The 25,772-nt window shown below is 40.6% G+C and overlaps 1 protein-coding gene across 2 annotated transcripts; it reads left to right on the top strand.

Annotated features, from left to right (window-relative positions):
- Positions 1 to 348: 348 nt before the first annotated feature.
- RAB11FIP1 (RAB11 family interacting protein 1) lies at positions 349 to 22,630 on the top strand. Of its 2 annotated transcripts, XM_084615001.1 has the most exons (6): positions 349 to 748; positions 9,100 to 9,545; positions 10,783 to 11,623; positions 12,637 to 14,916; positions 16,320 to 16,425; positions 18,900 to 22,630. In XM_084615001.1, the coding sequence occupies exons 1-6, from the start codon at positions 393 to 395 to the stop codon at positions 19,113 to 19,115; spliced, it is 4,245 nt and encodes a 1,414-aa protein (XP_084471127.1). In that variant the 5' UTR covers positions 349 to 392; the 3' UTR covers positions 19,116 to 22,630. The 2 variants fall into 2 exon arrangements, with proteins under 2 accessions (XP_084471127.1, XP_084471128.1); XM_084615002.1 differs by lacking the exon at positions 12,637 to 14,916.
- Positions 22,631 to 25,772: the final 3,142 nt, after the last annotated feature.

Genomic DNA, 25,772 nt, shown 5'->3' on the forward strand with positions numbered 1-25,772 from the left:
CCCCTGGCGCCAGGCGCGGCACCCACCCAGGCGAGCAGAGAGACAATGACAGCTGGGGGCGGCTGGCGGGGGCGGGTTTGAGCGGGGAGGCATGTCTACACTGGCAGCGCTTTAGCGTGCCTGGTGTGGCGGCGGCGGGGCACTGTCTACACTAGCGCCGGCGCAGACAAGCCGCGAGCCAGGCCGCGACTCCGGATCCCGCCTGGCCCCGCCCCCTTCCCGCTGGACACGCCCATTCCCCCCGCCTCACGGAGCCTTGCCCCGCCCGCTCCCCGCGCACCTGCCGCCCTGCCCCGCCCCTCCAGCCCCGCGAGCCAGCCCCGGCTCTCGCGAGCTTTGCGGCGAGCCCTCGCCGGCCGGGCCAGTGCCCGTCAGGCGGGCGGCGGGTCGGGATGTCGCTGTCGGGCTCCGCGCCGCGCTGGGCCCCCACCCATGTGCAGGTGACGGTGCTGCGGGCCCGGGGGCTGCGGCCCAAGGCCAAGGGGGCCGGCGGCAGCGACGCCTACGCGCTGATGGCGCTGGGCAAGGAGAAGTTCGCCACCTCGGTGGCGGAGCGCTGCCTGGGCGCGCCCGTGTGGCGGGAGGAGGCCACCTTCGAGCTGCCGCCCCGCCGGCCCGGCCACGGCGGCGAGCCGGCCCTGCAGCTCACCGTGCTCCACCGCGCCCTGCTCGGCCTCGACAAGTTCCTGGGCCGGGCCGAGGTCAGCCTGGCCGAGCTGCAGGAGGAGGGCGGCCGCCGCAGCACCCGGTGAGTCCCGGGGGGGCTTGTTGTTTCCCGCCCCCCCCCCCGCTGCCTAGCTGGGGCGGAACGGGCTGGAAGCTCCAAGGCTGAGCCGAGCTCCGGGGGGGGGGTCCCTGGCGAGGCGAGCTCGCCCAGGCTCTCCCAAGCCACCCACGGGGCCCCCGCCGAGCGGCGGGTTGCTCGGGCTTGTGGTCTGTCCTGTCTCCCGGTTGGTCTCTCTTGGGCTCAGGCAGTTTCTCTTGCTTCAGTGGGAGGAAGGGGGGCCTCTGCCATTCAAGCCCGTTCCCTCTTCCCTGGTCTCGGAAAGCCCGCAGTAGATCAGGACCGTTGGGTCGCGGGTGGGGTGCATCAGTTTCGTGGTGCAACACGTCGCATGTCAGCACGTTACCACAGTAAAGGGAGCGCCCACAGATGTGTGTGGGATGGAATCAAGCTGGGTTGGCAACCAGGGAGTGCCCTGTGGTAACAAGGAGTTCATTTGAGAAGTGGGGAAGCTGTCAATCAGCTGAAGTTTTAATGTGTGTTTGTGTGTAGACAAAGTTACAGCCGCGCTAGTCTGTATTCGCAAAAAGAACAGGAGGACTTGTGGCGCCTTAGAGACTAACCCATTTATTTGAGCATAAGCTTTCGTGAGCTGTAGCAACTCCTCCTTTTCTTTTTGTGAATACAGACTAACACGGCTGTTACTCTGAAACCTGTGATAACAAGGAGTTCATTTGAGAAGTGGGGAAGCTGTAAATCAGCTGAAGTTTTAATGTGTGTTTCTGTGTAGACAAAAACAACGAGGAGTCCTTGTGGCACCTTCGAGACTAACAAATGTATGCCCAAATAAATGTGTTAGTCTCGAAGGTGCCACAAGGACTCCTCGTTGTTTTTGTGTACACAGACTAACACCGCTGCCCCTCTGAAACCTGTGTAGACAAAGCTGCTATTATTTCCATGGCAAACTTAATCTAAATTTTGCAGGTAGGTCCTTAGTTTCTGTGGCAGCTTAATTTAAAGTTTTAATAAAATAAATGAGAGAGAATATACCCAGTACAGCATCAAGGATATTAATTTTGGTAAATGTAACGTAGCCTGCATTGTCCTCACATTTTCAATTTTCAGTAGGAGAAACTTGTATTGGTCATGCATTGCAGAAGTTGTCAAGGTGCGGGGAAGCAAGTGGATTGTCAAGTGGGTGAAAGACAGATGAGGTGGTTGATAACTAGGAGGGAGTGGAAAGCAGTTTCAGATTGCAGGATAAACACTTGAGCAGGTGTTTCTGAGACAAATAATGTTGACAGTTAAATTGGATGTCATCATGAGGCTTCTAAAATAACATGCCATTGTGATGAATAGAACCAATTTACATATCTTAGTTATTTTACTGGAGACTTTGGGACAGTATCACTCTGCTTGTTGTTTTGTGTGTAATGTTTCTTCCATGAGGGTTAGAAAAACTTTTTTTTTTTTTTAACTTAAAGCTTTGGGAGCACAATAGGTCAATTCAGGAAATGACAAAAATGTAGGATTGTTTGAAGGAGAATGATTTTTTTTTAAATGGCATTCTGGGATTTGCTATTCAGTTTCAAGTACTTTTCATCAGATATTCTCAGTTTACAAATGGGAGGATATTTTTCTGACTCCTAGTCCTGCAGAATCAGACAGGTTCTTTTTTGTGCATTATCACTGGCAAGGAAGATTCTGTGAGTCAAATTATGCTATTAAACACCTTACTGCAAAACAATGTATACATTAGTGTGTTTACAGTTAATTTCCTTTCCTTGCAAGCGGAAACAGCGTCTCTGTGTCCCTTTTATTTTGAGCGCCCAACACAGTTTGGACCCTATGGGTTGGATCATATCCTTTTATAAAAATAACTGCAGGAGGGGAAATGGGAGGATGAACACTGGAGTTTACAACAGGAGTGAAGATTTAAGTTTTTTAATGTTAGTGTGTTTTAGGTGTGTGCTTATTAAATTATATGTATTTGAAAGGTGGAGTTTATGTTCTGATTTTAGTGTCTTTGGTTTTATACACTCTGGATGTCTTTAATATTATACTACTCTTAAGGCATCATTGCTTCAAAGAGATTATTTGCTTCTGATTTTGCAAGCTGTATTAAGAACTATGCACTGACTTATTGGAAGTGTTTTTAGTAGGGTCAGGCATATTAAAGGTGAGCTAAAAGGCGTGTTTATTACCATAGTTGTTGTTCTCAACTGAAAACTTATTTACATACGAATAATATTTGCACTACAACAGAAAGATCTAGTCAAATGAGTTTGAGATCTTCACTTGCTGCACTACTGTACCCTTCTGCTACTGGGAAGGAAATGACATTAGTAATAAGCTGACTTCAAGATTAGTTTGACAGTTCTCTTCTCTATATGTTTCATACTAGTGAAAATAAAACTTTCCAATGAAAAATATGAACTTGCATATAAACTTCTAGTGCAGGAAAGTACAACTTTATGATAAAAAATACAATCAATGGGAATCTATTTTAGCAGGCTTTGTCTTATTTTTTAACTCTACCAGCTATACCTGTTCTTGTTGTTTTCAGCATGAAGGGATAGTTTTGTCCTCACGCAAAGTATAGTAATTTTAAATATATATTGTTTTATTTGGATTCATAAAAATGTATACAGAAGCTTTGAAAACCCTAACAATACTTAAACTTATAATAACCATAACTGTCAATCAGCTTTAAAAACAAATGTACAAATTAATTGAATAAGTCATTCAAGATCACAGTTTAATTAAATGTAGTTTGCTTAGGGGGCTAACTTGTTATAGCATAGCCCCCTAGGAAAACTACTTGTTTTGTTTGTCTTGAAGTATGAGGCCTGAACTAATGACCATCGGTGTATGGTAATTCAAATAAAGGGATTTTTTTAAAGGATTGTATCTACATTCCTTTGAGGAGGAAATCATTGACAAGGTCATCTAAGTAGATAATCTTTAAGACTTTTTTTTTAATTAAAACTGTAGTTGAGTCTTGATAGCACAGTCTTTTCTAAAGCTCCTGTGCAAGTATTTCAGTACAGACAAACTTAAGTTCGCTGGTGCTGTTGTACATATACATGAGTCAGAATAGCATGTTCACAGAAGCTGTGTTGGTTACCTGTAGCAAAGTCTGACTACTTGTGTTACCAAAAAAAAAATCCTTTTCCTTTGAAAAGATGAAACTGTCTTATTGATTCAGTGTTGGGGTCAGTCTTTTGCTAGTCATATCTGGAGGAGACTAGGATTGCGTTTTATAGGTTAGTCAATGTCCATTTTTTAACCTTTTTTCTATTGTGGAGGCAGTAATGGCTTGGAGTAGGATATGGGTTAGAGGGAAGTTTTCAGTGTTTACTTCTGTTTTGAGATACACTTGTTTTTTGTATATAAATCTTTAAAAAGAAACAGTAACAGTTCACACTGAGAACAGTGAAGTCACCCAAGAATATTTAGCAAGTTTGTAAAGGCCTCTTGTTTAGGTGAAGAATGAAAGTACTGTACAATGCAAGTCATAAACACTCTTGTTCTTAATAAATAAATACCCTTGAAGGATATAATTTCCTGGAATAGTAGCTAATTCAGTAAAGTGTTGGTTTCCATTAACTGTGCAATAGAAATTGTATGAAGTTAAAGATTTTTCCTGCTAGCTTTGTACAGCTATCAACATTGCTTTTTCGTATTTGCTGTTTTAATGTAAATGCTCTTGGCTGCTCTGAAATTAGCAAGATTCTGGTTTCTACTGTGAGACTATTCTTAATGGAATAACAGTGTGAGGCTAACATACACTCTAACCATATTATAGACTAATGCTTGTCAATGAGCTATTTTAACTCACTGGGGTAGATCAGCTAGGTAATCTCACGAGGGCAAGTTTGATCTTTACCTTCACAGAAGTGATAGATTTGGCAGCACTGGCTTCTTGTAAATTGATTATGCCCATGTAAAGCCTCCTCCTAAAGGACTCACAGCCATGAATGCTGGGTTTAATGTGGAGTTAGTTTTCTTCCAGGGACTAATTTTTTTTAAAATGGTTATGGGGTGAAATCAGGCTTACAGGAGCATTAGCACCAACTTGGCCCATAAGCAAACACTCATTGGTTCTTGACAAAGCTGTGTAGCGCTCTGTTGTGTCGAAGAGCTCTCAAACACACATTTTTCATTAGACATTTAACTGTTTTTTTAAAATGCATTGGAAAAGATGGCATATGGCAGATGTTTATAGCCTATCATAGGAAACGTGTCAAGTTTTAAATATTTATTATTTTGGACTTTAAAAGCTCTTCAGCCATCCAGGTTCAGTATGCAGGAAACTTACTCCACTAGTGGTGTACGATTCTTCCAGGTTTGCTTTTATCCAAAGATCTGAAGAAAATTAAGGAAAAACCTAGTAATGCCTCTTGGAAAAGGTAGTTTTGTCAATAACTGTTTTCATATCTTGTTTCATGCATTGAAACTTCCTTGTCATTGGGCTGTTGGCTATTGGATTTACTTTAAATTTTGTTGAAGAGGCTATAATAAAATAACCCACTATTTTCATTTGAAGTTTTTCTTCTAACCCTCCCACTTAGGCTATGTCTACACTATGGACCTTACAGCAGCATGACTTTACTGCTGCCATGGTGCCACTGTACGGCCTCCTGTGCCATTGCTCTGTGCTGGCTGGGAGAGAGAGAGCTCTCTGGTTGGCATAATCAAATCACCCCTAATGAGCGGCAGTAGCTATGTCAGCAGGAGAGCGTTTCCCACCGACATAGCGCTGTCCACAATGCTGCTTTCGTCAGGGTGGTTTGTTTTGTTTAATGCCCCTAACCAGCAAAAATGCTACTGTAGATGTAGCCTTAGTTACAGTATGCAGAATATATACAAACTTGGCACTGACGGCTGACATGCACATTGTTCGCTAATTAGTCTGTGGGGAAGGTGCCTACAGTTTGTTGCACAATATTGCAGAGATTGTGTACTTAAGTTAATAAAAGTTGCATTCCTTGAATATTTAAAGCTTTTTTGTTTGAAAACATTCAACTGGGACCATTTTATTAAAAGGGCTATGCAAAATTTACAGGATAAGCTCACTGATATACATTTGGAGCCAGAAAATACGTAAGAACATTCCTTGAATTAAACACACTTTTAAGTCACAAGAATGGCCAGTGGCTTTTTACATTTAAATGCAAAATATATTCATTTTTATACTTTATTGTCTAAGGTTTGATGAGTGGAACTTATTCAACTCACATTCTCTGATACTCCAATGAGAACGGTCGACATTTCCAGTGTAGGTTTCATTTTAGGGATTTTGTAATTTGGCTGTTAGTCCTAGGCTGACACTTGGAAGACAATTGCTTTAATAAAACTTGAACTCAAGTTTTATCACCCCTTTCTCTTGAATGCATTTCTTCAGGAGAGCTTTTGATGTTTGTCTGAAAGTGGAAACTCATTTTAGGGTCAACTGTCCGAAATAGTTTTGAAACCAACATTATTTCTGTTCATCCCCAATGTGTAGCCATGCAAAAACGGGCAGTAAGGCATTTTCATGTTTCATGCTTTTCATTCCTCTTGTGATAGAGTACTTCTATTAGTTTGCTTTAATTTAGTAGTTAAGCTGTAAGGGAAAATCCCAGCTCCTTTCCTCTTATAGTTTGTATGGCAACTTCCACCTTCTCTGTGTGTGTGTGTGTGTGTGTATATATATATATATATATATATATATATATATATATATATATATATATATATATATAATCTTACTATATGTTCCATTCTATGCATCCGATGAAGTGGGCTGTAGCTCGCGAAAGCTTATGCTGTAATAAATTTGTTAGTCTCTAAGGTGCCACAAGTCCTCCTGTTCTTTTTGCGGATACAGACTAACATGGCTGCTACTCTGAAACCTGTCAGTTCTGAGGGGTCAGCAGATATACAGCTCCTAGTGATTGGCAAGAAACTATGCATGGTGCATGATGCCAGTAAATACCTAGTTTCAGAGTTGCAGCCATGTTAGTCTACTCTTTGTGCCAACAAGATTGAAATGTCATCAAGTAGTACACCTTGCCTGGTAATTGAACAAGTTTAATAGTCTAACATAAAGAGCCTGCAGTGTTTAAAACTGTAATTTCAGAAACAGATAAAGGGTTCAAAATATAAGTGCAGAAGTCCTGTCTCTAAAGAATCTTGCTTTTGGTACCTTGATTCTGAATCAGTATTGTATTAACAGACTAAAGTAAATAGAAACATCCAACAATAAGATGCTTGATTCCGAAGAGGAAATTATAGGCGTTTTCCCTCTGTTGTTCAGGAGCTTCTATATTTGAAAAGTATTGAAATACTTACTGAACAGAGACTTGGAAAGAAAGGTATGGGGGAGTATGGAGAGTGCCATAACTGAACTATTTCAGGTGTAAGTGTGTAACTGAATCTCTACAGTTCGTTCTGTTGCACTGGTGCCTTTTCTGGCATACCTGCTTCTCCTTTTAACCTCTGGAAGTTTCAGGACGCAGAAACAAAGTATAAAGTTTGGGAAACCAAAGTGAAATGTTACTTTAAAATTAATTAAATGAGGAAGGGTAGTTAATGACTCTCATCAGTGCTTTAATATTGTCTCCTTGAGAAACTGTTGGCCCTCTGGAATTCCTTTATCCCTTAGTTTTGTTTTGTTTTTCCCCATGGGACCTTGCCTACCAGTTCTGAGTTTAAAGTCTTCTCTTTTGAAGTCCATGGTCCTTATTCTGCTGCTCACTATTTCCTTTCCTTAGAATCATGAAATTGATCATTTCACCCAGATTGCCTTCCACCTGCAGATTCACAACCTATTGGTCATAGTCAAGTCTAGAAGGGCTGCCCCCTGTTTATTTCTTTCACTTTCTGAAACAATAAATTGTCTCCAATATATTCCAAGAATTTATTGAACATTTTGTGTTGTCAGATTACTTTTCCAATAGATGTCTGGGTAGCTAAAGTTCCCCCATTACTATCAGGTCTTGTGTTTTGGATATTTGTTTGTTCTAGAAATGCCTCTTCCACCTCCTCTTCCTGATTTGGTGGTCTGCAGTAGAGTTCTACGGTGAGATCATCCCTATTTTTCTCCCTTTTTGTCTTTACCCAGAAACTTTCATCTGGTCTGCCCAGGGTGGATTTGATTTAAATCAAATTGATTTAAATTACTAGTCAGGAAGATTCGATTTAATCATGGATTTCTACATAAATGTGCATTCTTGTTGGTTTTTATAACCTTAATATATATTCTTCACAACTCAGAGATAGATGAAGGTTTCATTTTTAGAAGGTACACACTACACATTTTTAAAGTGATTTATTTTGAAAACTTTTCAGATTAGTTTTACAGGTATATCAGAAAATGAATGATTATTTCATTTACCAAAGGTAATTGAAGCAGATGTTTATGAAGTCACTGGGAGGTGAACTATCTCCAGTTCAACAGGTTAATCATTAATATTTGGAGGATTTTCCTGCCATGCTGTATTAGGAGGAGAACATTACCAGACAGACATTTAAATTGTTTTATTTAACTATTTCTCGCCTTATATATAATTTATTTAAAAACATTTTTGCTGTTAACAAGCATGTTATCTCCGGAGACACGAATCCATAGTTTGAGAACTGCAAAACTAAGCAGCTCTGATGGCATCTTCTACTGAGTCCCATTGGGTAGTTAAAAAGATTAGCCTAAATCTATTCAGAAGCGCCTGGAACCACATAAGATTGGGTCCCTAATCCATGAACTATTGGAACTCATTTACAAAATTTTTCTTAAACATTACATGAATATAATGTCTCATACTATAAAATTAGAATTTATAATCCCTATTCCATGATGAGAGATCTTTGAGCTATAAAGTATCATAATTAAAACTTTCTTTAGATAGGCTTTTCCTCAAAAAGCATTTTATCCAAAAAATCCAATTTAAATAAAAAAATCTAATTTTTTTTAAAAACAAAATCATTGATTTTTATCCACCCTGGGTCTGCCTCACCGCCGTCTGGATCTTGGAACAAGTGTATATATTCTTGATGTGAAATGCAGCACCTCCTCCCCTTTTACCCTGCCAGTCCTTCCTGAAGAAGCTGTGCCACTCCTGCTATACCTATATTCCTGTCATGGGCCTTATCCCACCAAGTCTCTGATGCCAGTTAAATCATGGTACATGAAAAAAGTTATTTTAGCAGGGATGCCAAGGAAATGACCTCACCTCTGCCCACAGTAAGCTCTCTGATCCTTGTCTAAACATGAAGTAGTTTTCCCAGCTAGGGAGTCTGTTTTCTCCTTTTTCCCTCTGCCATATTTTTCTGTGGCTTGCATTAACCAGAGTTTGTTTTCAAAGCTTCTGTAACATTTTGACTTTCTTTTGCAGGTGGTATACACTTCACTCCAAACCAGGCAAGAAGGAAAAAGAGAGAGGAGAGATTGAGGTGGATATTCAATTCATGAGGAGCAACATGACAGCCAGCATGTTTGATTTATCCATGAAAGACAAGTCCCGGTCTCCATTTGGCAAGCTGAAAGGCAAACTCAAAGGAAAGCGGGCCAATGGACTGCCTGACACAGCATCAGCCATCATTCCCAGCATAACTCACTCACCAGCTGATAGTGAAGAGGAGTCCTCTGAGAAAGAAAAGAAAAAATCCAAGATCAAAACCCTGTTTTCTAAACCTGGTTTGCAGAAAACCTCCCTCTCCCAGTCCATGTCAGTTTTACCTGCTTTTCAGCCAGTGACGGAGAAAGTTAGGCTTAAACCTGGTGACTTTCAGTCAAATTGGGGGGAAGATGATGATAAGTCCTTTCCTCCAAATTCAGAAAGTGAGTATTTCCTCTCACAATATTATACTTTATTACTATCTTAAATCTTTGCTCAAAAGAGCGCTTGATTTTGATACAGTAGATCAATTTATTGACAGAATATTAGCAAAGATTCCACCCATTATTCTTATGAAAAAGAAAATGACAAAGTATTTGAAGATGTTGGCTAAAATAAGCATTAAAGCACTGTTGGTAGTACATTTGTAGGTGGGTGATCAGATGCAATTTTCTTTTATTGTATGCATTTTGTTAAAACAGTAGAGCTGACCGGGAATTTTCCGATGAAATGCTCTGCCTGATTCGGAGTGGGGTCTTGAACCTGGGTGTCTGACATCCTAGGTGAGTGCCATAGCTACCAGGCTTTTGGCTAGTCTGCTGGTATGGGTGCACGTCTCTTTGCACTCCAAAAAAAAAAAAAAAAAAAATGTTGTTTGTTTTGAATGCAGAATGAGACCAAATATCAAATCCTTAATTTTTTGTGAAATAGAGTTCTTGTTTTCTGGCCAACACCACAAAACAGGACTATTGTAGCTGTATGTTCACAGATCCATTGAAAAAAATTTAAGAAGAATTTGTCTGAGACCATTCTTTGTATTGCTGGAGCCATTTTGGATGAAATAGAATACTTCTTCCTTGTGATCTGCCACTTACTGTGTGACTGTCATAGAAAATTGCCTCCTGCGTACATGCCATGCCATCCCCCCGCCCCCCGAAAAAAAACAAACCTCAAAAACATAAACAACCCAAACACCTGTACAGCAGAGGTTTCCAAACTGTGAGGCCCGGGACTTTTGATGGGGTGCAGCAGGGCCTGGGGTGGCGGGAAGAAAGCGGCAGCAGCCCCTCCCTGTCCCCAGCTATGCTCTGGTCCTTCCCGCAGCTGTGTTCCTGGCCCCACACCTGGCCCTGCCCACACTCTCAGCCCTGTGGGGCCTTCCCCCCCCTTTCCCCTCCCACACAGCTGCAGTCCCAGCCTCGGTTCCCTTTCCCTTGTCCGCATCCCCTGGCTTTGTGGGGGACATGGCACAGACTGGGTAGGGTGGGCCCAACCCACAAAAGTTTGGGGACCACTGCTCTACAGGGTGATATTCCTGCTTTAGATAAATTTTCTGTATCTCTAAACATAATTTTTCCATTGTCATGAGTAATCATTGAGTCTTTCAGCACTTTACACTGTAATATTGACTGTCACCAGGAAATATGTTTTTCATAGCTTTAATGTCTCATTTTTTTTCAGAGGCCTTTGGAAACAAAGCTGAAGATAACTCACTACATGTTCCTGTACTCATGGCTCATAAGAGAACAGCAAGTGCAGACAATAAGCAACTAAACGAGATAACCTCCAGCAACACCAAGAAAGACGGGCTCTCCTTATTCAGTGGCCTTAAATCCAAAAATGATCTCACACCCCGATCCAATGTGTGTATCAATGGTAATCATGTTTATCAGAAGGAAAGTGAAACAAAAAAGGAAACCATGTCAAAGGACAACACTCCTTCCTCTTCCCCTCAGACATTCAGGAAAAACCAGCCCTCTGAATCAGAAGAAAACTTGTCTTCCAAATCCAGTAACGAACATGAAAAGACAGGAAGATTGTCTCCTAGCAGAGGTTTATCTGGGTCTCCCTCACTGGAGTCCTTTAAGTCTATGACCCTACCATCATACAAACTGCTTAGCGGTGGAGATTTACTGGGAAATAGTCCTTCACTGAGTTTAGAAACTGCAAAAGAAGAAACTAAAGAGGACAAAAAACAAGAGAACAAGAAGTCTTTATTGTCTCTAGTCACAGGAAGAAAGGAAGTAGTGAAAAACAATGATGTAGAAAACATGTCTGACATGACTTTGAAGGAGAGAGAAGCCAAACTTCTTGAAGAAAAGAAGAATGAAAAAGACGTAAAACCTGTTGAAATCCCTAAGGACTACAACCAAGAAAGTACTCCGAAAAACAGCAACACAGCAGATGTCCCCAGAAACAAGAAATCACATAACCCCTTTGATGAATCGCTTATGGATGAACAGAAACCAGAAAAGTCTGCAGCCTCTGCAAGGACAATCCAAACCAAAGCTGTCAAACCCAGGTTAGTCTTGTTTTATTTCAGTTTCAGATTCTGATATAAAGCACTGCAGACATATGGCCAGACTGGCCCACTTCCTGCCACAAGGTAACATTTCTGTAACTGTTGCCCTTTACAGCATCTCTTGTGAGGGACTCATTTGTGTTTTACCACTAGATGAAAGTTTAACCAGTTACACACTTATTAAGATTATTGGTATAAATATTAACTTTTACTTCCATTCTTAACCAATTTAACTTCATATATGTGTCGATGCACTAACATAATGGTTTTTCGTGCCTGTTATCTTTTCAGATAGTATGAAGTAATTTATTCCGTGTTGTTCTATTAATCCATAACAAAAACTAACAATATTCTCCTGCCTTACTGTCTAAGTTTGGAAGTGTGTAGAAGGGCTGAAATATCACCTTTAATCAAGCCTATTGCTCTCCACTATAATTCTTGCTGTGGCTTGAAGAATGGCAAATCTTGGAACACATCTGCTTTTGGCATCATTCAGTTTCATGAAGTAGATTCTGGGGTTGTATGTGAGACTTTTTTCAGAAATTCTGCTCTGTGACTTACATATATGAAAGAAGTGTGGCCTTACTAACAAATGTCCTGAGCTGTCTGTCTTTAACGCTAGATCTTCAATTACATTTATGTTTAAACGCCTTGTGTGTAAATGAAACATCTTAAGCTATTATGCTATTAGTACTTATGTCTTGGATGCAAAAGAAATTATGTACAATTGCTTTAAAAGTAGACATCACCCTAGTAAACTTTGATTTGCATGTAGCAAACTTTACAACATAAGTTTTTTGCATCACAAGTATTGGTATTGCATAGAAAATATTTAAACATAAAATGTTTCAAGCTTGTTTTATTGGTCCATTAAACTCTTAAGTCCTTGCAGTTCCTTATACATCATTAGTATGTTGCAAATTTTGTGAAATCTACCTTTAGAACTTGTCTTTGTCTCTCTCTCTCACATGTTGCATCTGCAACTGACACGCAAGTTTTTGTCCCTTTTACAGACTGGGAGTGTCTTCAGAGGATGAAACCGAAGCCACGCTTCCTACTTCTGTGCCTGATTCCTTTCCTGTTTTCCTTTCTGCACATCAGTCTAGTAATGACAATAACCCTTTCACTTCTAAAGTGGGACAAAAATTTAAAGCACAAAACTCTGGTAGCCCTCTTCCTCCATCTCTCATTTCTGGACAATGTTCTAATGACAATAATCCTTTCATTTCTGACTGGGGACAGGAATCCAAAGCACAAGACTCTAAAAGCTTCATTAGTCCTCTCTTGTATTTCCCCCATCCTCCTGCAACTCTGGGGCATATTTCTTCTCATCTCCTTTCTACTCATTCTATTGACAATAACCCTTTTGTGTCTAAACTGGGACAGGAATCAAAAGTGCAAGACCTCAAAAGCTTTACTAATCCTCCCTCTTTCTCCCTTCCTTCTGCTGTTTCTAGCAAAAGCAGTTGTTCCTTTGTAATAAACTTTGCTGATTCGGAGCATCCTGCTTTTGTTTCTTCAGAGGAGTCTCAAAATGAAAGTTTGACTAATGATACAAATACTGTGTCAAATTCTCTGGGGTCACTGTCTGAGTCTTCTCCTCTACCTGTGTATGAAAGAGTTGGGCAGACGCCAAAGAAACAATGTGATGCCAAAGAGGTACAGATAGTATCATCGCATAACAAAAATAACAGAGGCTTTAAGAAATCGGTGACCTTTCATCTTGATGAGTTGGAAAATACTGATTCCAGCGGAAATCATGCTGAGGCTTTAGACAAAGAGCCACGTGAGAGATGGCATCCTGATCAACGTGAAGAAATGTTCACCACTGATCCAACTGTAATAGAAAAGAGACAAGGGTTTGCCTCTGTGCTGGGTATGGAGTGCTACCCTTCATCTAAACTCTGTGATGAAAGTAGGAATTCTGTTCGGAACAATGAGAGCACTGTTCAGGGTGATGTTGAAACCAGCAATACAAGTGCTGAAACCTGGATGAAAGATAGCAAAGAACTAACTTCACTCTCCAAGTCTAATCATAGCCTTTCACCTGGGAATGCTGTGGTACAGCCATCTTCTGCTGAAAGCAAATTAAACGAGGAGCAAGAACTATGTAGTGGAAAGAAAATTAAGCATTCACTCAAAATGGAAGAATTTGGGCTCACATTAGAGTCCAAGGTAACTCATGCCATCAAAAGTGACTCTTCAGTTCAAGTAGAGCTGCCAAAACCCACCCCAGGAGTTCACACATTGCTCCCTAAGGACCTTAACAAGTCAGAGGATGTTACTGAACTCAGTCCTCTATTTGCAAAGCCAAAGCCTATCCGAAGAAATGCTGTAAAACTAAATAAGCGTGCACCTGTTTCTCTGACTGGTAGACTGAAAGATGAAGAGCTGCTTACTTCATCTGACAGCACAATGTCTGAGTCTGAATTTGTGTTTCATAGAGAGAATCCCATGAACCCACATGAAAACCCAGCATGTGACAGCTTATTAAAAACAGCCACTCTGTCAACTACACATCATCTTGACAGAGATGATAGCAATAATGGACACCTAAAACACAAAATTTATGGTCATGATGATGCATTATTTGACTCTGGAACAGACCTTAAGTCTGCCATTCCAATTACTGGAGATCAGAGTCGAACACATGTTGGCCTTCCAGTTATTCCAGAAGTAGGATCAGATGATGAGCTTCTAGAGAACTATCAAAAGAACAATGAAATGACTGCAATTTATAGAAGTTTTCCAAATACTGAAAATCAGTGTGTAGATTCATTGTCTGTCACTGAGGAAGAAAAGCTCAGTTCAGATATGAGCTCTACTGATAGAGCAAGTATATTGCTTCAGAAGGGAGAAGGTGGCCCTTCTAAATCATCCAAACTAAATTCAGTAGTAGACAGTCATAGTGCAAGCAGCAAGACTAGTGAGTCAGGTTTAGATATGCTGTCTTATCCTAGTGAGCATGGATGTGTTGTTGAGGAACAGGAACCAAAGGAATCTGGCAGTATTAAGGAAAGTAGGAAGAGTGATTTTTTTGAGCCCTCTGAAAAGTCTGTTTCTTTTACCTCCCTCTCCAGTTCTTCCCAACTCTCCCCTTCCTCTAGTTCCCTCCAATCTGGCACTTGCAACAGTAGTAGAGCAGAATCAGTGAAAAAGCTACCAGCAGAGAGCTTCAATCATAAAGTCGAAAATGCTGGCAAGAAGAAGGTGCTTCAGGCATGGGTTTCACCCTCTGAGACACTTCCCAATCAAACACAGCAGAGTGGTGGAAGTGTGTCTGTTAAGCACAGGTGAGAATATGGGGAAATTCGTAGAAAATGTCTGTGTTGTACAAGACATCATTTTTTCTGCTGCAGAAATATCACAATAGTTTTTTCATTTTGATGGGATTTCATACAATCTGAACTTGGTCTGACTTTTGGACCCTGTCTGAGTCCTATACCATACCAGTGTAAGACCACCAAAACTTTGATTAGCAAAAAATCAGTGATTGCACCAAACAGAACTGTGCACCCAAAAACTTAGAGTGAGCGGTGGCAATGCTTTGTGCAGATCTAACTGCACAAGACTAGAAGTCACAAGACTTCTGTCATTTATGGCAAGTTGTTTATATTAGGGAACTCATTGGTCAGATATGGATTTATGCTTTTTGAATAATGCTACTTTAATACTACAGATATTCCGGTGTCAACAGCTGGATTTGGTAAACTGCATTGTGATCTCTAGCTTTTCAGAAATGAGGAAATACAATCAAAGGCAGTACTGAGAACTGTGTTGTTCCCTTAACTAGTAGAGTAAAGATTTCTAAGTATTAAAATGTACTACAGACAGACTTACTTCATGTGACTAATAGGCCTGACTCCCAGGTGATCAACATGCTTTTGGACGTCCAGAGCTGTTCACAGCTCCAACTGACTGGCACCCCATTATAGTCTGAGGTGCAAATTGGAGCTGTCTTTTCCTGTGAAACTCTGCTGGCCTCAGAACTGCTTTATCTGTCTCACGTATTGTAGAGCTCCACAGTAGGAACTGCAGGGAATTACTGTTCAGAAATTGATTGAAATGCAGTTGGGTAACTTACTTCCACTTTTTAAAATTGCCATTATAAATGGGTCTAGAGAACACAAGATTATGTCTAGGCATCTAGTGTGCCTTATGCCAGAATTAGTCCATTTAGAGAAGACGGAATAAATCTGCTGCCCAAGAGGATATTTGGTATGTAGACTTCTAATGAAGATAATGTGGGAAAATTATGTAGAATCTAACTCTTATAGTAATTTGTGTATAGTTTAAAAACAAAAACAAACCCACAACCAAACAAAAACTAAGCACTCATGAATATAGTGTAAGCACCTCATGTAACCAACTTCTGTTATGTGATGATTCCAGTTACCATGATACTGTTTCTTTTTTTGTTTGTTTTTTGAATGCAATAAAAATCAGTCATCAGAACAGTGTGTGTGTGTGCACGCGTACGTACATATGTACGTACACACACCCAATGGAAGACTATAACTGGAGGTAGAACTCTGTCCTGGAACTGAATTTCTCGTACCTTGAGGTGTATAAGGAAATTCATTAATTTCCCTCATATTCAGTCTTACTGGATTTAGAAACCTGTTGAATGCTTTGCTTGTGATAGGATATCTAGATGTTAAGGAACTGCCTAAACAAGGTGCGGCTTTTGTTTCAGACCTCATCCTGTGAAGCCAATGAACACCACAGCAAATAAGTTGCAGACTAAAAATTTGACCACAACCGCAAAAATGGATGAAAACTGGACTGAGAGCAATAGAAAGGTATGAAAGAAATTGAAACTTGGGTTGTAGCTTCATAATGGTTACTGTAAACTTCATAGCTTCCAGGGCACTCAGTGTGAACTTGCCTACTCAGGGTAACTTACATTTTTTGGCTCTGACACTCAAGTGATATCTGTCAAAGGATTTCCTTATTTTCTCTATTTCCCAGCACTGGGAGGAAGAAATTGAATTCACTTTTTGTTCTTATTCAGTGCAAAAAGAGGCTCCTGATGGGGTCTCCCAAGGAACTGTGGCTGTACTACTAGAGGAAACCCAGAAGTGCTCTTTGGTTCCCCACTAGATGGGTAGGTTGATGGGGAGGCTTGGTTGTGAGCCAGGAAGATGACTAGTAGGAGTGCCTGGGTGGAGGGTGACAAGTAAATATGCTACTTTGTAGGCAATCCTTGCTGTTTCCAATGTGTGGGGTATGGCCACTGTAGCCTGGAGTCTGCTTACACCGTACTTACTCGAGGTGGTTGTGGGCAGGTAGTCGCTATCTGCTGCACTGGTGATCTTCCTTTCAGCAGAGACTAGTGGGATGACCATCACCTTGTAACTTGCTGCATCGGCAGCTTCCATGATTAAGAACTTCCTCCACAGTCTGAAAGCCCAAATGCCCATTTGTTAACGCAGGAGAATGTTGCCTCAAAAAAGTAGGTCATATTTCTAGACGTGCATGGCTAAAAGCTTTCACCTTCTTTCTCTTCCCCTCAAATCTCTGAGAAGTATTGTCTGAGTGTTTGCATAAGTTCTGATCTCTGAGGCACCATTAGATAAGAGGTCTGTAAAATGAGAGCAAACCATGTTCTGAGAAAATTCAGAATTCCAGGCACACACTGGCTTGTAATGTAGGATTCCTCATCTTAAGGAGTGTCTGCATGCCTGCGTGCCCTACCCCAAATGGCAGTGAATCTCAGAGCCTGGTTCAGCTGACCTGGACTTATGCCGCAGTGCTGAAAATAGGCATGTAGCCATTACTGCTCTGGCTCTGAGACTTCTAAGTAAATGGCCACAAAAGAAAAATGTGACTGAAAAGTTGAATTTTTTCACTTAAACTCAGGTGTGCTGTCCTTCAGAGTCTACAGAAGCCTGTTTTCTTAAACATCTGTTGTTTCCAGACCACACCTTAGCTGTACAAATACAAAACTGTTCCCTGTTGTGCCACTGAGATACAGCTATGAATAAGTCTGCTGTACAATGAGTATTTTGTACTAAAGTAATATTTGTGCTAATGCTACGTTTATTTTTGCTGCAATAAAAAGGCAGCATAACCGGTTACTTAGCCACGGTTACTAGAAATCATCCCTACCCAGCGCTTAAACCAGCAAACGTCATTTTAATGTTAAGAATAACTCTCCAGCAATGTATTGCTAATTTGTCAAAATAGAAAATGATGGTAACTGTCTTTTTAAAATTTCAGTCTCGAGGTCGTCAAGTATATTCACTGCTGTTTAACCTGAGCTTGAATCTCACTTTATTCAGTATATTGTAACTTGTGGTTCTGTAGATCTTTCAGTGCTAGTATTACATGAGGAATTTTTTATGCAAGTCTTTAGGCCATTGATGTCCTGGGGTCATAACTCATCCGTCCTTTGTTACGGACTCAAATTTATCCTTAAACCCCATGCAAACCTGGCATTCACATATAACTGTAAATTGCTGACAAATATAGAGCCATAAACTTGAGGCTATGGAAAACTCTACCAAATTTTGTCTCCATTGTGAGTCTTACTTCCCCTTAGAATAGATGCCCTGGGCTTCCTAAATCTTACAGTATCAAATATTCTTGTGCCATAAAAGTGCAGTACTTAAATATTTTTCCTGTTACTTTCCTTTCCACATAATCTATTGTTATAAAGCTCCACCTTTCCACATTTTGGAAGTGCATGAATATCTGCCAATAATGATAACTTTGCTGTCATTTCTAGCTGCCATTGCTAAGTGCCCTAACAGATGTCTCTCTTGCAATAGCAGTTGCATTTGTATCACTTTACCATACTGGTTTGGTCTTGCAGCTTTTCCCTGTCATTGCTGATGTTGCAAGCCTGGCAGGTTTTGTCCCTGGGGAACTTGCTTTTCCTGTTCACTGAAGTAGTAATGACTAATAAATCCTGTCAAGTATCAGAGGGGTAGCTGTGTTGGTCTGGATCTGTAAAAGCGGCAAAGAGTCCTGTGGCACCTTATAGACTAACAGACATATTGGAGCATAAAAAGCTTATGCTCCAATACGTCTGTTAGTCTATAAGGTGCCACAGGACTCTTTGCCGCTAATAAATCCTGAAATGCCAGTTGTGTGAAACTTTTAACAAGATGTAAAGTACAGTAATTTCTTTGAAGAGCAATACTGTTTTGGTAACAAATATCCCTGGAATTCTTCAGCCTTCCCTGAATACAAAGATCATTAGGCAGTCTTCTCAGATTACTGTAAAACACTTATTTCTGCACTGACCCTGTCTGTCCTCTCTCTCCAAAAGAAATATGATCCTTCGGACCCTGCCTATGCTTATGCTCAGTTAACACATGATGAGCTGATCCAGCTGGTGTTGAGACAGAAGGATACCATTACAAAGAGAGATCTCCAGGTGCGGGAGCTAGAAAACTACATTGATAACTTGCTTGTCAGAGTCATGGAAGAAACTCCCAACATTCTTCGGGCTCCATCTCCAAAAAATATGGCTGGAAGGATGTAAAACCTCTGCCAGTAAATCTGAATAAAGGATTGGACTCCCATCTTGTTACTCAAACTTCACAGGTAGATAATGTGAAGTTGCTGATGTTCTGGTATCTGCTGCCTACAAAAAAAAAAAAAAAAAAAAAAAGTGTCACCTTTCTGTGTCTCTCGCAAAAAGTTGATTCCACTTATCTGGAGACTAGTTAATAATTATACCAGGTCTAGAATACATAAGCCAAAAATACAGTAGTCAGAAGTCTTCCACCTTTCTTTCTGGTACACTGTAAATATTTTACCGCCACCTGGGAGGCATTGTTAAAGAATGTAATCAGAGGCCTGAGATTCATGTGGCTGTGAATGTTTTTGAAGCCATTTTTCTCAGTGAGGCACTGGTGGTTGTTGGCTTCTGAGCTTCTTTATTTTATTAGTATTGGGAGTTTAGATTAACGGTTGGTGTTTTAAAAACTGAACCATTATTTCTCAGACTCAGAACAACAGTTGTTCGTAATTCTGAGACTTAAGTTGTAGTGCAATATAAGCCATCACATACACTAATTCAAGGATTTGATTGCTTTGTTCAAATAATTATATTACAGAAGTTGAAATGCACTCCAGAAAGAGGTTTGGTAACCATAAGTTGCCTTATTGTAAAAAATGTAATGCCCTTTAAACGTGCTATAAAATTGGAGGGCCTTTAAATCTACATGAAAATGTGATTGTACTAATGAAGTGTCTACATCTCATTTTGGGAAGGGAAGCGCAAAGCCTGTATAAACCTAGTGTTGAAAAATTTCAAAGTAGTGCTCTGAGCAGGCTCTTATGGCTGCTTTAATATAGCAAAAATCAAACAAAGATACAATTGCCATTCGACTACAAGATTAAAGAACAGTTACGAATTTTAGATGATACAGCGATCTGAATTGGGAGCTGTTTTGTTTCATAGCCATCATATTCCTGATTTGAAGGTTCTTGTTCAAACTAGGGGGCACACAACTCCCATACAGTTTACTTGGTATCCTGTATAAACATGTATGCACCCGTTTCCTTTGTGGTGTACATGCTTAGTTTGTTTATATTGCTATGCACAGCAAGTCGTGAAGATTTTTCTATTGTGCCACTGAAGATCATAGCTTTTTAAACATGCTGTATTTGGGAAACTAGGACTTACAGTATGGAACGGCTGTCCCAGTTGATTCATATGGAACATCTAAACTGTATATATCTATATGTGGATAAAGTAAAAGGCACATGTGACCTGGTTCTCTTAGTAAAGGAGCATTCAAATGGTGGCTTTTAAAAATGTCTGGTTTCCAGTAATAAGATTTGTGGTTGAGAATGTTGCAACAGGTTTTATTTTAAATGTAGTCAGAAGACATCGTGCTGCTATTTTGCAAGATAAATCAGATATCTCTGTCTGAATCTTTTTTGCCTTTGTCTGCTGTAGCTGTGCAGTTTGCCATGGGACAGGCATTTCCCATTTATATCTGATAGCAAACAGCAAGACACTCGCAAACAGTCATTTTAGGAGGCTTACTTTAAATCATTCTTTTAGGATAGTGTTGATAGGAATTGTCAGTAAAACTCAGCACTTTGATGGAAAGTTGTGATTGGATTCAGCATTACTTTACATCCACATTTAATGTTGGGGCTGATGTGTGGCAAGCTCTCAATTTTAACAGCTCTGTGCTCACAGCTCTCAAATTGACTTCTTGAAGGCACAGTGAGGTTCAGTGATACAATATTATAGTACTTTGGATAATCTGTTTTTAACATCTAGCATGTATTGTGAAGCAAAAAAATAAAAAATAAAACAAACTCTACCCTTTATGAAGGTGAAAGGGTCCATTAACTCTTCCCTAAAGTTCTGAGTGATAATTTCACCTATAGTTTAGGAGGGCACAGTTTCTCACAGTATTCTTTTCATTAAAGCACTTTAATGAGAGGTGAGACAAGTTGAATTTCCTCTTAGCCTTTTAAAAGTCTATTGCCTTATATTTAATATTTCATAAAACACTGGAGACCACTGCAAACTTCTCAGATATTGTTTTTTCTGTAGCGAAGCATAATTTAATCTATTTACATAGAAGAAATCAATGTTTACTGGAATTGTATATAAATATATATGCTGTTAAGTGCATTTGTTACTTTGTGATTGGTTATGTGATTACAAAAGTGTAGACAAAACTTCACTGCCCTATCATACAACTTTCCTTCAACGAAAGCCATAAATGAAATAATTCATAATACTATGAATGAAAGGTTAAGGTGTAATGTTCCTTTCTAGGACCACAGGTACATAGTAGCAATGAGTGGTTGAGCAGATGACTTCAGTTAAGGGGTAAGTTTCAATGTCCCAGATCCCATGAATGGAGTGGCTTATACTGAATTTTTTAGCAGGATCTCTAGATCTTGGTTGTTGTTTTTTATTTATATATATATAATTTTTTTTTAATTTGCATGGAACTAGCTATCTTCCACTGAAAATGACTGACTGCTGCTTGTGCCTTGAAATAGTGAGGAAGATGAAACGTTAATTTCGGTTGCCTCTATCCTCCTTGATGTTTCTATGGAGAGGAATTGTTGCCTGCGCCTCCCTAAAAATTTTTTTGCCTTCAGGACTTGATTCCATAGCTTATCAACAGCTTTCTGGTTGTATGAGAACTGTGGAGATCTCTATTCTTTAGTGCCTTTGAGCAGTAGCTAAACAGTCTGAATTCGAAAGTGGTGGTGTTATAATGGTTGGACTTGCTTTTATATTCAGAACTAATCTAAATGAATCCAATGATATGAAGTGATTTTTACTAGCCTCATTTTAAATGGCTGCCTGTCTGCTCTGGAGTTAATGTACTACATCACCACGAGCAGCTGAAGCCATTGTTTGTAATGCTGCACCTACTGCTTGAGGAATAAATACTTCACAAAAATGTTTTCATCCTTAACAAAAGGTATTCTTATCTTGGGAAAACTTAAACCCTATGGTTTAAATATTTGCTGATAACATTCCACTTAAGGTTATGACATTCTACTTCCAAGATGGGACTATAGAATTTTGATAAGGTTTTTTTCTTTTTGGTCATCTTTTATACCAGTTAAACTTGGAGTCTGTCTGTTGGACAAAAGTTTAGCTGGCTGTTCTTACACAATGAGGCTTGATCTCTTGGTTGCACCTGGTAAGTCTCATTTATTGGTGAGATTTGGGCACTGCCAGGAGAGAGTGGTCCTTTACAGGCCACACTTCTACTTCATTAGCTGTGAAAATGTTGCACACTCTTATTGCACCTCAAATTTTTTTATTGGCAATGCTGTTTTTGAAGTGTTTTGACATAGAAGGACTGGAATTTTTAAGAAAGGTACTTATGAGATTAAAGCTTGTTTGTCAAGCCCCTGTACAGTTGCTTAATGAATGTTTAATATTAAAGGATCCAAATGTATTTTTATGTTTATATTTTCTGCTGTTTGGGTACTTTTTTTCTTTTTGGTTTTTAAAAATGACTTTCACTCTTATGGAACACTAAAATAAAACTTTTCAATTCAGTGCTTGTTTGAACACACTTGTTTTTCACTAGACTCTGGAAGTGCTAGAAAATGTACAAGACCGAATGGAGAGAACTCCATGTAATGGACAAATCGCTAATTTATTTACATAGAAGAAATATATATAATCTGGGGAACTTTCTGCAGTGGCCCTGTAGAGAAAATTGCATTAGCTTTCTCAGCAGTTCCTAAAGCTCATATGGCAAAATCATTTTATGCCTTATGTGATTGCAGTGGGCCAGTCTCCTGCAGTTAAAGCTCAATGGCTGAAGTGAGAGAAACTGGGAATATAGATAACTTAATGTCAAAGTATAAAGCAAGCAGGTGAAACTGGCTTACAGTTAAAGACATATGTTTGTGTGTTACAAAAAGAAAGAGGTGTTGAAGGTTTAATGTGGCATCTCAAGGCAATTCTGATTCATGGGCCTATGGCCCTCAAGCTTTGGCTGCCAGATCATATTTTCCTCAAGTTCATGCAGTGATTCTTTGCTCAGCAAAATACCAGCATTTGATAGTTGTCCGCAGAGGATTTTTGATGTTCACTTGAGGGGGGACATGAGGGTGGTCTCTCTTTTCCAGGTCATGCAGCAGTACTGTGATAAGTTCTCAAAATTGAGATTTTTTTTTAAACTGGTGAAGGGAGCTGGTCTGAGGTTCCTCAAGACTGGAATCCACTGCTGAACAAGTGCAACACGGCCAGCGGCAGCACAGACTTCCTGTGCTCTGTTCTCCTGGCACTGGGCCCCAATTCTCTTCTATAGACCTGAGAAGGGAGTTACATCTTCAAGGCATTTTCAGTGATTGGCTGAGTCTGTCAACTAAGGGTCTAGTTATGATTTTATGATGCGGACCTCTTCACGGGGAATTGCACAGGTTGCTAATTTTACAGAAGCTGAGAGTAACCGCGTTAGGTCACAGCAACCTGGGCTAGATATAGACAAGTAAACTACAACTGTAGCCATTATGCTACCCTCTGACACCCGCTACAATGAAACTTGATGATGATCTTCCTTCTGTTTATTATTTGTATACCTGCTCCTCTCTGGGGGAGGACTTAAAAAAATGCTGTGGGTGTTGGCTCATGGGTCCCTGTGATCTAGTAAATCCAGCTTTCTGATTGGCAGAAAGTAAGTAGAAAAGAGAGACTTTGGGCTTGTCTACACTGGCACTTTACAGTGCTGCAACTTCCTTGCTCAGGGGTGTGAAACCCCCCCCCCCCGGGCATGGCAAGTTTCAGTGCTGTAAAGTTCCAGTGTAGGCAGTGCACCAGTGCCAGGAGCCATTCCCCTTGTGGAGGTGGGGCTTTTCTTAGCGTGCTGGGAGAGCGCTCTCCCAGTGCTATGCTGCGACCCCACAGCCACGTTAAAGCACTTTCATGTTGCTAGCGAAGACTAGCCCTTTGTCACACAAACGTTGCTGCTGCCTGTCCCGCTCCTACTTTGGGATTTGCTAGAGGGGTGGGAGCTGTCTCTAGCTGCATTGAATCCATGGTGTAAACGCCCTGTGGGATGGGAAGTCAGATCAACAAGTTCGGCAGCATGTGAAGACTGAGCTTATTTACATGATAGAGAAACGTATGAAAGTTATTGCCCAAAGCATTCCATTAGAACTAGGGTAGTAAGGATGTCAGTCCTTCAGGAGCACTTCAACTGCATGAATGTTTAAATCCCCTTCATTCTTTGTTCAGTATATCTGGGCAGCAAGGACAAGTTGGGAGAATAATCAGTTTTCCTTTGTCTGTGTCAGACCACTTTGGCCTAAAATGTGTTTGCCTTGTCAGCAGAACTTGCATGCCACCTTAATGCTTTTCTCTGCCTTCACTCTGAGGCACTGTTTCCTTCAAGGGATGGATCAAACTAGCTATTAAGGTCCTTCTGCTTTCAGTCTGAATGGTTCCCTCCTCTTCCAGGGCCATCAGCAGTAATGCTCTGGGGAAACTTACAAGCCAGCATTGAATAGAAATTACCTGGTACTTTCAAGCACTTCATCCTTGTGTATAGCTCTAATGAGGCATTGTAGAGACTTGGAAGAAAGCTAATCAGATGCCTATCATCTTGCTGCAGGTGTTTCCACCTGGCCTTCACTGGAGAAGGTAAATTACAGCTGATTGGCTACATCCTGGGAAGCAGGGCTTCTGTTTTTAGTTTTATCTTAATCGTCATACTCTGTCAGACCACTGGCTCATCTACTTTGATACCTTCTGGTCAATGCTTGAAGCCTCACAAAAACCTCTGTTGCCAATGAGCTTGGCTAACTGGGAAACTGCTGTGGCCTGGTAAGCAACTTTCCACCTCTCCCGAGCTCCACTTCCATGCAAGCACCAGGCTGGCTTATTCTCTGAAACATGAGGACTGGTTACCCATAGCTGTATCAGTGCTCATAATTGCTCTTATTAGAGTCCTCTGACATTGCTCATGGAAAGCCAAACAGAGTTCCAGTGGTGGCTGGTTGGTTTCCTAAGGGTTTTCTTGCCTGTTAATTTTTCTGCCATTATTTGTTTAGCAATATCTTTAGGAAGGCTTTCTTCATTGGTACGTTATTCAGGCTATATCTACACTACACAGCTTTTAGCGAGCAACATGGCTGTGTTGCTACAGCCGTGCTGCTAAAAATCATGCAGTATAGCTGCTGTTTGTCGGCTCTCCTGCCGAAAAAACTTTCACTCCCAACGAGGGGTATTTGCGTTGTCGTTAGGAGAGTGCTGCTGACAACACGCTGTTCATACTGGTGCTTTTTGTGGCAAAACTTGCTTTTTGTCTTTTGAGGGGGGAGGACACCTTTGAAAGACAAAACTTTTGTCGTTCAATTGCCAGTGTAGACATAGCCTCAGTCTAGACTCATGCATGAGATTCAGATGCCAAATGACTTGCACACTTTGAGCTGAATGCTATTGTCATGGCACATCATTGACAATGTCTTTTTACAAGTATCACCTCTTTGTATTATTAAACATCAAGCCTGTCTGATTTCTCACTCGCTTTGGGGCTCTTTGAAATTGCCAAATCTTCAGTGCTATATGGGCCTGTTACACTTCTCCTCCAAGTTGATTGGGACTAAGTTTGTTTTTCTGCAGTCTTTCTTGTAGGGGCCAGAATGGCTACTGTGTTTCATAGTGCCCTTCAGTCCGCCCTGAATAAATGTA

This window comes from Lepidochelys olivacea (assembly GCF_965140295.1).
Source record: "Lepidochelys olivacea isolate rLepOli2 genome assembly, chromosome: 26".
NCBI classification, from domain to species: Eukaryota; Metazoa; Chordata; order Testudines; family Cheloniidae; genus Lepidochelys; species Lepidochelys olivacea.

Excerpts from the sequence above, each read along its gene's own strand:
- RAB11FIP1 (XM_084615001.1), top strand. The coding sequence starts at position 393 with ATGTCGCTGTCGGGCTCCGCGCCGCGCTGGGCCCCCACCCATGTGCAG. Across the intron at positions 14,917-16,319 it reads AGTGTGTCTGTTAAGCACAG|ACCTCATCCTGTGAAGCCAA; the intron begins GTGAGAATATGG and ends CTTTTGTTTCAG. Across the intron at positions 16,426-18,899 it reads GGACTGAGAGCAATAGAAAG|AAATATGATCCTTCGGACCC; the intron begins GTATGAAAGAAA and ends TCTCTCCAAAAG.